Raw genomic sequence first — 13,660 nt, 5'->3', positions numbered from 1 at the left:
TCAGCTATGCTCTGTAGCCTCATGCTGTGCTCACTGTTGGATACCTCCAGTCCTACCCCCTGTTGTCATTAGCAGCCAATATTTTGGTTGTGTAGTAGACAGCATGTGGGGCATCAGATGCCATAAATGTCTTCAGCCGTGCACTCCAGGTGTTCCTTTGGAATACTGCCCAGGTGACAAGATTGGTTATCATTGTGATTCTTGGGTGAAACTGGCAAATGAAAGTGTATTTTTATGCACTGATTTTAATTTAATGTTATTTGTAAATGTGCTAGTCCACTGCATTGTGAAAAACTGATATACTGCAACTCCAAAACTCTACTTGTCTCCTAATAATGACTTCAGTTTAAAATTAAACTACTATAGAAATGTAATTAGGCTATTATGGTAATGTGTACATATTTGTAACATATCATATAACACCAATGAATAATTCAAAATCGGTTTTCCTCATCTTTCTTATTACAAACTTATCTATAATTAGAAGCTATCAGAATAGCACACAGATAGAAACAATAAATGACAGCACTTACATTCAGTTCGGCTGCAAGTAAAAACTGAACTGATTAACAAAACAGCAACTGAACTCCTATAAGGCCAACAACACACAATGATTGGTCTTGGCTAACATAGGGATAGTCAAGAGCTGAAAGCACTTTCAGTATATAGATAGTTTAAACCTATTGATAGCTTTGTTGACTGCTGGTAGTTCATATCCATTTTTCATCATGTGATTGAACATAAAAACACAAGGGTGATCAAAAAGTGTCTGTTCCAAGGCTGTACAGCCTGCAATTCAGGCAAAATCATGGTGGCCATTGAGGCAATCATCATCTGATACATGAGGCTGAAGATGCCCATTGGTAAAACACTGTGTCCTGCTGCACAAAGAAGTCTGTAACTGCCTGCTGCAAATCTTGTCTGACAGGAATAATTGATCCTTCAGGCCTTTTTTAAGGGATCAAAGGTGTGATGTCCACATGGAGAGAAATGAGGACTACAGGATGGCTGTTTGTGTGTCTCGCACTTGTGATTTGGCATAACATCTGGACTATGAAATTTTGCAATGCGGTAACATGCATTTTCATGAAATAGCAGCACCCATTGTCACACCATCCCACAATGGTAGTTTTTGACAGACATACTATCGCATATGTATTCTTCTTTCTCTGATGGATATCTACCAGTGTTTGTTACTCCACAGCTAAGAAAAGAATAACAGCAATTGGTCCTGTTTGGGTGCCTTTGGTAATAAAATTGCCAGAGTTAATCATTCCACATTTGCCCCATGCATGTTGGAAAGACATGAATGCCACAATGATCACCTGCTCACTTGTCGCTACCTATACACTCACGTTAAAATTGTGCTATGTTGCATACATGCTGCAGGTATTCCCTCGGACAGAAACTTTGATCATTCCTTGTGTATTTCAATTTTGCTACACGAGAAGTAGGTCATTTGTAATTTCATGTAGGTTTTTTTTAGTGTCCTTGTCCTTAACTGCAGCACTGTATTAGTTTAAGTTAAAACCAAGGTGTAGGTTGTGAATACTAGCTTTGTATGGAAACTGAAAAACATTCCACTTTATCAAATACCATTCCATAGGAGTATGTACAAAAAAATGTAAATCATACCAGCCTTGGCACTCTGTAAACTTACATCAAGTAGAAATGAACAGTGAGAACCAAGGGATAATGACAGAAAAGCCACAAATCTCCAATACATGTAAACACAATTCTGTTCACATACAACTAACTTAACAAGCACAAATTAACACCACCACATTTCAATGTAAATCAGTCTCAAGACATCTAGGTTTTCAAAATAAAAGTAATGATGTGTTATGGTGGAAGAAATCATCTGTACCAGATTACTGTAGAACAATTTAGTCATTCTCTAAAAAGGTATGAATTTCACATCTATCTGTTACAGCTCCTTGAAAGTTACATACAGTCTGCAGTTTGTTTCTTCAGATGTACAGATGAATCTAGAATTTTCTTAGTTTTTTCATTCATGGGTAATAATAATAGGGAATGACATCTTCCCTTGAGCTTGAATCTGAACATGACAAACAAAGTGTAACAAAAAGATGCTCAGGTGTGACAAACACTACTCACTTTCCACCATGCTCATGTCAACTGCAGTTTCTCATTTCAGGGCTGTGTTGTTACAGCAACTGGATTGTCAGCTAGTTGGCAATCAGTTGCTGATTTAAATCACCTGCATGTTGTCTTCCTTTTCAGGAGGCTCATGTTGTAACAGTTCACGTGTATCATCTAGCACTACCTTTTTCACATACTAAATAGTATATGCACTAGCTTTTTTTATTCTAAGATCTCTGTAGTTTCTACTACCTTTTTTCAAGAACCAGTTACAAATGTTGCTGAGAAACATAGCAAATGTTTAAACATTATGTATCACCTGTTCTCTAAAAATTGATTAAGAGGAAACTTTAATAATTTATTGCTGACTTGTCAGTATCTGCTGTTGATACAGTATTGTGGTTTGTTTGCATATGTTCTTTTATTCTTTGAATGCAATTGTTATTTACAAGGTGCATTCAAGTTCTAAGGCCTTCAGTTTTTTTTCTCCGGACTGGAAACAGATAGAACCATGCGCATTGTTTTAAAATGAGGCCGTGTTCATTGTCAATATGTCCCAGAGATGGCAGCACCGTACGGCAGATGGAATTTTACCACCAGTGGCAAGAATGAGAACTGTTTTAAATACTTAAAATGGCGACGTTTTCCTTACTTGAACAGCGTGCAATCATTCGTTTTCTGAATTTGCATGGTGTGAAACCAATTAAAATTCATCGACAGTTGAAGGAGACATGTGGTGATGGAGTTATGGATGTGTCGAAAGTGCGTTCATGGGTGTGACAGTTGAATGAAGGCAGAACATCATGTGACAACAAACCGAAACAACCTCGGGCTCGCACAAGCCGGTCTGACGACATGATCGAGAAAGTGGAGAGAATTGTTTTGGGGGATCGCCGAATAACTGTTGAACAGATCGCCTCCAGAGTTGGCATTTCTGTGGGTTCTGTGCACACAATCCTGCATGACGACCTGAAAATGCGAAAAGTGTCATCCAGGTGGGTGCCATGAATGCTGGCAGATGACCACATGGCTGCCCATGTGGCATGTTGCCAAGCAATGTTGACACGCAACGACAGCATGAATGGGACTTTCTTTTCATTGGTTGTGACAATGGATGAGATGTGGATGCCATTTTTCAATCCAGAAACAAAGCGCCAGTCAGCTCAATGGAAGCACACAGATTCACCGCCAGCAAAAAAATTTCGGGTAACCGCCAGTGCTGGAAAAATGATGGTGTCCATGTTCTGGGACAGCGAGGGCGTAATCCTTACCCATTGCATTCCAAAGGGCACTACAGTAACAGGTGCATCCTACGAAAATGTTTTGAAGAACAAATTCCTTCCTGCACTGCAACAAAAACATCCGGGAAGGACTGTGCCTGTGCTGTTTCACCAAGACAACGCACCCGCATATCGAGCTAACGTTACGCAACAACTTCTTCATGATAACAACTTTGAAGTGATTCCTCATGCTCCCTATTCACCTGACCTGGCTCCTAGTGACTTTTGGCTTTTTCCAACAGTGAGACACTCTCCGTGGCCGCACATTCACCAGCTGTGCTACTATTGCCTCAGCGATTTTCCAGTGGTCAAAACAGACTCCTAAAGAAGCCTTCGCTGCTGCCATGGAATCATGGCGTCAGCATTGTGAAAAATGTGTATGTCTGCAGGGTGATTACGTCGAGAAGTAACACCAGTTTCATCGATTTCAGGTGAGTAGCTAATTAGAAAAAAAATCGGAAGCCTTAGAACTTGAATGCACCTCATAAGACGATTAAGAATAATTTAGAGCTGTATGTGTGTTGTGCAGTGTTGGGTGGGGTGTTAATAACTAATAGTGAATTTCATTACATTGTTATTTTATTCATTTACACATCTGTCATATTAAATATTTCTTAGGCTCTCACAACCCAATTATTGAGAAACCTAAACTTAAATCACCACATTTTTTTAATCATTGAGAGAAATTGTACTAAAAGACCACTCAACACTCTTCTCTTTTTCACTGCAACACCTTTTGGTACTAACCAACAGTTATAGCAAAATTGCTAATAGGCAATAGAGTTCTTGGTGGAAGTGCATTTATTGAAATGTCAAAACAAGTGTGGAATCGGATTTTATATATCTGACAAGAGGCTCACATTGTAAAATTTCATGAGTACCATGTAGCACTAACTTTTTCACATACTATATGCATCAGCCTTTATTATATCTAAGATCACTGTAGTTTCTGCTACCTTGTTTCAGGAACCAGTTACAACTGTTGCTGAGAAAACATTATGCTGTTGTTGCTGTAGATCTGGTCCTCTGACTTTGGTTGGCAATGTTCCAGCTCTTGGATTTGTCTCTGGGCAAGAGATACCTGTGACTGTAGAAGTTGATAATGGAACAAATGAGAAAATAAGTATTGTTACCTGTTCTCTTAAGAAGGTAACTACCAGTATATAACAGACTTTTTTCCAAGAAAATAATTCAAATCATGAAAAATTTGTCATGTGTGAAAAAATACCTTACACAAAGTCACAATTTCTTTAGTTTTAAATCTTTCTCAAGATAAATAATAAAGTATTTATGAATGATGAGAACTCTCATAATAATAAAACTTCAAATTACAATGAAGATGTGCAGTTCTCAAAAACATACTTCCGAGTGTGCTACCACGTTGTCATATTGTTCATAAAATCAGTGTCTTGTCCACTACTGTTGCAAGTGGATTTTGTCAGGGTGATGACAATAACCTTGAAAGCCATCATCCTTCCTGTGGTTTATTTACAGAAAATGCATGTGGCCAGCAGTTAACCCTTTAACTGCTCTGGATGTGTTAACACGCGTACCTTTGTACCTGTCCCTGTGTGTTCTGAATGTGTTTATGCGTGCCATCAGTCCTTCTACTTGGTACTCTGAATGTGACTACACATTCAGAGCACACAGGGACAGGTACAAAGGCACGCGCGTTAACGTGTGTACACGCGCCACCAGTCCTTCTACCTGGTACTCTGAATGTGCCTACGCATAGACATGTTCAGAGTACTAGGTAGAAGGACTGGTGGTGCTTGTAAACACGCTCAGTTCACACAGGGACAGGTACATAGGTGCATGCGTTAACACCTACAGAGCAATTAAAGGGTTAAGTAAAATTACGATGACAAAAGAGTATAACTAGTTTGCTGTTATTTGTTACGAGTACAAGAGTACATGAAAACAGAAACTAAAAGAAGAGTAATTCAGATCATATTTGTTATTCATTTGAGTGGTTTTAGTTTTTACGTACTGCTTCTTTCAGGTGCTTCAAGACACTCCAAGTTCAAAGAATGTTCACTTTCTGTTCCATCTTCGACAGTTTCACGATCTTATTTCACCTCTGTACCATTTGTAGGAGGATAATCAATTCTAGAAACTCAAGACTTTTATGGAGTTTGATCTTTGTTGCTGTACATCCATCTTTATCATTTCTGTCTTTTTATTGTCTCAGTTTTCGTTTTATATGGCTTAAAGTGACTGTATGACACAAAACCTCTTGCTATTTCTTTTCACAGGTCTTTAGGGAAACAATGATTTAGTAACAATTGTTATCACAAAACTCTTCTGATAGAGAAATGCTTTACCTCTTGTTTTATGCGGGTACTTTCAGAGAGAAATACACAGTTAATCGGTTGATCATAGGGGAAGTTAATGAATAACTGCTATGTTATCACCAAAAAATATTTTCCCATTTTAAAGGTCAGGAGATATTTTTGGGCATTGTTTGGAAGTGAAATGTAGACAATGAGCAATTCACACAAGAAGAAAATATAATGTTCAAATAAGTTTTGAGAGTGAAGCCAGTTGATGTCTTTGACAAATGCAATTATGCAATTGTGAAAGGCATAAAACAGCAAAATCTTCAACAGTTACTAGTACATTTTATACACAGGGAGAAGAGAATAGAAACTTCTAACATGGAGCTACAGAAGAAGGCTGAAGATTAGATGAGTAGATTGAATAATAAATAAGGAAGTACTGGATTGAATTGGGAGAAAAAGAAATTTATAACACAACTTGACTAAAGAAAGTGATCGGTTGAAAGGATACATGTAAGGCATCAGGGAATTGTCAGTCTGGTAATAGAAGAAAGCGTGGTGGTTAAAAATTGTCAAGGGATGCCAAGGCTTGAATACAGTAAGCAGTTTAAAATGAACATAGATTGTGGTAGCTATACAGAGAAGAGGAGGCTAGCAGAAGATAGACCAGTATGAAGAGCTGCATTGGACCAGTCTTCACAAAGAAGACAATAACAACAACAACATTTCTTCTGCGTACAAATTTTTTGCTATTTTTATTTTTTGAACAACATAAAAGATGCGCACCACATCATCATTAGCTCTCTTGCCAGTGCTTAAATACTCTTCAGTTTGTACAGCAGGTACATCACATGTGCTAGTCTGTGTGGATATTCCAGATGAGCTTTTGAGCTATATGAAATCATAATAGTTTGACTGTTTTGCTGTCATGACTGGGAATATTCAGACTGCATATTATGTCTTCAATTATACAATTATTTCTTGGAACTAAATTTCCTTCAAACCAAATTGTACAGCTCTCCATTGCTACTTACATGCTGTGTTTGATATTTTCAAGGTGCATAATTATGTCATCTGTGTGTGGCACTGCTTCACATGGTTTAACTATGGGTTAGTTAATTATATAAATAATGGAAAAGGAAGGTACAAAAACATATTCCTGAGGTACACACATTATAGCTAGAAGACATTTTGACCTTTGGTTATTTATCTTCATTAACTGATTATTGCACAAGTAAGACTGTATTAGGCATAGAGCACTCTCCTTTTCATTTTGGTGGAGTTTGTTGATAAGAATATTGTGGAAGACCATAACAAATGCTTTCCTTGGGTCCAACAAAGTTGGAGAGATTGTCTCACTATTTTCAGAACAATTGTACATTTTTGCTACCATGTGCTCAACTGATTTGGCTGAACCTATATTGTGAGGAGCTAAGTATATAATTAGATCAAAAATATTGGCTCATTTATTTAAGCACACAGTGTTCTGTTCCTCTCTAAGACAAAAACATGCACCATGAAGGAATTACCTGAATGGCACAGAAATCAGTAGATGTGATGTACACATACAGACAGACAGATGGTTGCAGTTTCACAAAAATTCGATGATTTGATCAAGAGAAATAGCTTCATAAATTGAGCAAGTCAATAACATGTTGGTCCACCTCTGGCACATATACAAGCAGTTATTCAACTTGGCATTGACTAACAGCATTGTTCGATGTCCCCCAAAGGTGTATCATGCCAAATTATGTCCAGTTGGTGTGTTAGCCAAAATCCTGAGTTGGTTGGAGTGCCCCGCCCTTAATGCTCCAAGTGTTCTCAGCTGGGGAATGATATTGCGACCTTGCTGGCTAAGGCAGGGTTTGGCAAGCATGAAAACAGACTGTAGAATATCTGGCCATGTGGAGGCAGGTTTTATCTTGTTAAAATGTAAGGCCAGGATGGTTTGCCATGAAGGGCAACAAGTGTGTCTGTGTATGTGCGGATGGATATGTGTGTGTGTGTGTGTGCGCGAGTGTATAGCTATCGTTTTTCCCCTTAAGGTAAGTCTTACTGCTCCCAGGATTGGAATGACTCCTTACCCTCTCCCTTAAAACCCACATCCTTTCATCTTTCCCTCTCCTTCCCTCTTTCCTGACGAAGCAACCGCCGGTTGCGAAAGCTTGAATTTTGTGTGTATGTTTGTGTTTGTTTGTGTGTCTATCGACCTGCCAGCACTTTTGTTTGGTAAGTCACATCATCTACGTTTTTAGATATATTTTTCCCACGTGGAATGTTTCCCTCTATTATATTCATATCATATATATAATGATATCTAGACATCCTTCCTGCCTTATGGGTTTGTCATTTATGCTTAGCAGTTAAAAGATTTTACTGTATTTAGCAAATGGTTTAACATTTCTGTTCTTAAAACTAATGTGTATATCAATATCAAATAATATTAATACACTCCTGGAAATTGAAATAAGAACACCGTGAATTCATTGTCCCAGGAAGGGGAAACTTTATTGACACATTCCTGGGGTCAGATACATCACATGATCACACTGGCAGAACCACAGGCACATAGACACAGGCAACAGAGCATGCACAATGTTGGCACTAGTACAGTGTATATCCACCTTTCGCAGCAATGCAGGCTGCTATTCTCCCATGGAGACGATCGTAGAGATGCTGGATGTAGTCCTGTGGAACGGCTTGCCATGCCATTTCCACCTGGCGCCTCAGATGGACCAGCGTTCGTACTGGACGTGCAGACCGCGTGAGACGACGCTTCATCCAGTCCCAAACATGCCTAATGGGGGACAGATCCGGAGATCTTGCTGGTCAGGGTAGTTGACTTACACCTTCTAGAGCACGTTGGGTGGCACGGGATACATGCGGACGTGCATTATCCTGTTGGAACAGCAAGTTCCCTTGCCAGTCTAGGAATGGTAGAACGATGGGTTCGATGACGGTTTGGATGTACCGTGCACTATTCAGTGTCCCCTCAACGATCACCAGAGGTGTACGGCCAGTGTAGGAGTTCGCTCTCCACACCATGATGCCGGGTGTTGGCCCTGTGTGCCTCGGTCGTATGCAGTCCTGATTGTGGCGCTCACCTGCACGGCACCAAACACGCATACGACCATCATTGGAACCAAGGCCGAAGCGACTCTCATCGCTGAAGACGACACGTCTCCATTTGTCCCTCCATTCACGCCTGTCGCGACACCACTGGAGGCGGGGTGCACGATGTTGGGGCGTGAGCGGAAGACGCCCTAACGGTGTGTGGGACCGTAGCCCAGCTTCATGGAGACGGTTGCGAATGGTCCTCGCCGATACCCCAGGAGCAACAGTGTCCCTAATTTGCTGGGAAGTGGCGGTGCAGTCCCCTACGGCACTGCGTAGGATCCTACGGTCTTGGCGTGCATCCGTGCATCGCTGCAGTCCGGTCCCTGGTCGACGGGCACGTGCACCTTCCGCCGACCACTGGCGACAACATCGATGTACTGTGGAGACCTCACGCCCCACGTGTTGAGCAATTCGGCGGTATGTCCACCCGGCCTCCCGCATGCCCACTATATGCCCTCACTCAAAGTTGTCTACTGCACATACGGTTCACGTCCATGCTGTCGCGGCATGCTACCAGTGTTAAAGACTGCGATGGAGCTCCGTATGCCACGACAAACTGGCTGACACTGACGGCGGCGGTGCACAAATGCTGCGCAGCTAGCGCCATTCAACGGCCAACACCGCGGTTTCTGGTGTGTCTGCTGTGCCGTGCATGTGATCATTGCTTGTACAGCCCTCTCGCAGTGTCCGGAGCAAGTATGGTGGGTCTGACACACTGGTGTCAATGTGTTCATTTTTCCATTTCCAGGAGTGTATTTTACAAAAATATTCAATTAATGAATAAATAATATAGATGAGACCAGTTTTATGATTCAATTAGTGTCTTCTTTACACAAAACACAGCAAAATGATACTACCAATATCAGTTTAGGCCTGTTTTTAGCTAGAGCTACCAACTGTATTCACAACTTCAGCCCATATGCCCAACAAAAATTCCAAAAATTGAACAGTACTGTTGATTTTACAAATAAATGAATTTACAGTGATAAATTTTAGATTTACATTGTCTTGCATATGTCACTTTATTGCAAACACATAAAAAAAGTAGTACATAGCTTTCATTACTGGTACCATTGAGTTTAAGATTTTAAATAAAAAAATCAATTTTTTAACAATAAATAGTGCAAAATGTTTTTTGTTTGTTCCTAACAATTAAACAACATTCTGATTCAAGGTTCATCTAAATTGTGTGGTTAGTTTTCAGTAGAACAGTTTTGAGATCAATGAAAATGTAAGTTTGGGTGTTTGTGTACAAAAGAGCTTTCGAAATTTGGTATGCCAATGAAACATTATACTGAGCTCTACAGCTGTTGATGATTCAGTAATGAATTATGTAATTTGCTAGAGGTACTGATATAATCTGTGTTTCCAGACTTCATAAAATATCATACGTAACAGTTCTTAGTGTCTGATATGGTACAGCTGAAAATGTCCAACTTGGCCCACAATATTATACACTATAGTCTGGTGTGAGAAAATGTGTTATAACCTTTAATCACCAATATTGCATGGATATTCAAACACTCTCACTTAGGAACAATAGCTGGCTACATGATATCAACTCAGTATCTCGTAATTGACTGCCGTGCCGTGACATGTGGCCGGCGCCGTTCATAGCTAGGTGGCGCTCTTGCACTCAGCTGAGTTGTGGAGCGCCTCTATCGCCGTTTGTGCGTACTGTCGTGTCGACACTGTTAAATGTGGTGGCACTGTCACAACACTTTTCCCCCCTTGAAAAAAGAAACTCACTTCCTTGGAGACAAGGACAGTGCGGAGACATCCATGGCCTCTCGTGAGGCCTCGAGAAGATCCCGCGGAGAGAGATGAGAGTATGGTTGAAAATGTCCAGGATGGAAGCTCGTGCATGGAACGTGCCTCCTGGACGAGATGATGGGTGAAAACTCCGGAGCAGCATCCATAGGTGTCGTGGATTTGGGTCTGTGCTACCATGAGATGGGTGCCAGAGAAGGCGGTGTCGCGACTGGTGCCGGTTCCGGCATACTAGGAAGTGGTAGCGATGTCGGCTGCATCAACACGTACAGAAGATCGGCAGCAGCGACAGGACTGGCTTCTCGGGCTGGTGGAGGCAAAGGAAGGGGCGGTGGCAACGGCGTGGCCACCACTCGTGGGCACATCTGGTCGTAATGGCGAACAACCGTGCCGTCGTCCGTACCTATTTCACAAAGCCGGCAGCCGCGAAGAGCCTTGACCACCCCTGGAATTCATTTAGGGCAAGATCCATACCCTCGTGCCCACACGTCAGCACCCACTGAATATTTTCTCGCACTAGGGGACACAGCACAAGGCCTGACAGGGTGAAGCAGGTGCAGTAGAATGCACGGTTGGCGGCCATGCAAGAGTTCAGCAGGGCTGCGAGCACCCAGAGGCGTGAAGCAATAAGAACTCAGAAATTGCAGCAGAGCGTCATCTGTGGAAAAATCACTAAGGAATTTTATCATCTGGCTTTTGAAAGTGCGGACAAGGCACTCGACCTCCCCATTCAATTGCGGATGGAAGGGCGGTGCTGTAACATGATGAATCCCTTGTCCAGTACAAAAATCACGGAAGGCCTGCGAAGGGAACTGAGGGCCATTGTCCATGATGATCATGGATGGAAGACCTTCTAGTGCAAAGATTTTGGACAAAGCCAGCGTCGTCACCGCAGTGGTGGGCGACGGACATCGAACTACAAACGGAAACTTCGAGAAGGCGTCAATCAACAGTAGCCAATAAGTACTGAGGCAGGGGCTGGCAAAGTCAGCGTGCACCTGTTCCCATGGCTGCGCCGGATGAGGCCACGGAGAGGGCACTGTACGAGGTGCAGCCAGTTGTTGAGCACATTGTCCACACGCAGCAACCATGTGGGCGATGTCTGAATCAATACCAGGCAATAAACGTGCCTGCGGGCCAGGGACTTAATCCGAGAAATACCCCAATGACCTTCATGCAACATTTGAGAACATCTTTGCGAAGAGAGGCTGGCACCACGACCCGTGGAGATACGCCATCCATTGCCAGAAGAACAACACCATTACGAACAGACAGACGAAGGTGCAAGGCATGGTAGTTGCAAAGGGGATCCGATGCCCGGCCCTTGGTCCTGTCTGGCCAACCTCGTTGAACAAAACCGATTACCTGACGCAGGACCGGTACCCGCGCAGTAGCCGACGCGACCTGCGAACCTGTAAGTGGAAAACCCTCGACCGCATGCCGTTCTTCCTCATCAATGTGGAAACAGAGTAGTTCATCTCAATCGAAAACCGGGTCGGGGCCCATCGGCAATCGCGACAATGCGTCAGCGTTGGCGTGCTTGGCCGTGGGGTGATAGTGAATCTCATAGTGAAAACGAGATAAGTATAAGGCCCAACGTTGCAGGCGGTGAGCTGCCTTATCCTGAAGCGATGCCGATGGGCTGAACAGAGAGATCAGCGGCTTGTGGTCGGTGATGAGGTGAAACTTAGAACCATACAAAAAATGCCGAACTTCTTTAGAGCATAAATGATAGGGAGCGCCTCCCTTTCAATTTTAGAATAACGCCATTGCGCATTGTTGAGGGTCTTGGAAGCATAGGCGATGGGTCATTGCAACCCATCCTCATACTGATGGGCGAGAACAGCCCCTAGACCATACTGTGACGCCTCAGTCGCCAGAACCAAGTGCTGACCCAGACGGAATGTGGCAAGACAAGGCGCCGACTGCAAATGAGCCTTCAGGCGGACAAAAGCCTGCTCACACTCGTCGGACCAACAGAAAGGGACGTTTCTGCGTAACAGCTGATGCAGAGGATGAGCTACCGCTGCCGCGAATGGAATGAATTTGTGATAATAAGCAATCTTGCCTAGAAACGCCTGAAGTTCTTTGACCATAGACGGCCGGGGTAGAGCGTTAATAGCCACAACGTGCTGACATAGAGGGCATATACCCTCACGGGACAAGTGGGAACCAAGATACACAATGGAGGGTTGGAAGAACTCTGACTTCTCCAGATTGCACCTCAACCCAGCCGAATGCAAAACCCAAAACAGTGAACGCAAATTGCGAAGGTGCTTCTCAGTGGAGGCCCCCCATGACAACAATGTCATCCAGATAGTTTATGCAGCCGGGGACGGAAGCTGTCGATAAGTCAAGTTTGGAAAACAACTGGCCCCCCTGCGAGCTTGGTAAATAACTCCTCAGGACGAGGAAGAGGGTAAGTGTCAATGAGGCTCTGAGCGTTGACAGTGGCTTTAAAATCACCACACAATAGCAGACTCCCGTTTGGTTTAGAAACCACCACGATTGGCGATGCCCATTCGCTGGAGGTAACAGGAAGGAGAATCCCTGAAGCTGTTAACCTGTCTATCTCAGCCTTGACAGGTGCATGCAACGCCACCAGAATAGGCCGTGCCCGGAAAAACTTAGGGCGAGCTGTAGGTTTAAGAGTAATGTGGGATTCAAAATCCTTGGCACGACCCAGGCCAGCAGAGAACACGGATGAAAATTCAGAACACAATCCATCCAGCTGTTGATACGGAATATCCTAAGATATGAGGTGCACATCATCATCAATGGAGAACCCAAACAACTGGAAAGCATCATAACCGAACAGGTTTTCAGTGCCCACATGATCCACCACATAAAATGTGAGGGGCCTAACAACAGACTTGTAGGCAGTGGAAGCATCAAACTGGCCAATGATTTTTCTGTTTATTATAAGTTCTCAGATTTTGCGTAACTCGGGACAAAGGAGGGGAGCCCAACTCCAAATACGTGCGAGAATTAATGAGAGTTACTGCAGAGCCAGTGTCCACTTGCATGCGGATGTCTTTATCTAAAACACGAACAGTAACAAATAACTTATTTGTTTGAGAAAGCACACAGTGAACATCCATGTCCGATGCC

General features: G+C 42.8%; 1 protein-coding gene across 1 annotated transcript in view; it reads left to right on the top strand.

The window, feature by feature from the left end:
• Positions 1-13,660, top strand: part of LOC126334587 (arrestin domain-containing protein 3-like) — a 101,635-nt gene that overhangs the window by 38,498 nt on the left and 49,477 nt on the right. The window contains exon 4 of the mRNA XM_049996978.1: positions 4,350-4,532. Within this exon, the coding sequence (XP_049852935.1) occupies positions 4,350-4,532 (183 nt within the window). The remainder of the gene's footprint in view (positions 1-4,349; positions 4,533-13,660) is intronic.

The sequence above is a fragment of the Schistocerca gregaria genome, chromosome 2, assembly GCF_023897955.1.
Source record: "Schistocerca gregaria isolate iqSchGreg1 chromosome 2, iqSchGreg1.2, whole genome shotgun sequence".
Classification (NCBI taxonomy): Eukaryota; Metazoa; Arthropoda; class Insecta; order Orthoptera; family Acrididae; genus Schistocerca; species Schistocerca gregaria.
Note: the sequence above shows the minus strand (reverse complement) of the source record. Positions and strands in the feature narration are given on the sequence as shown.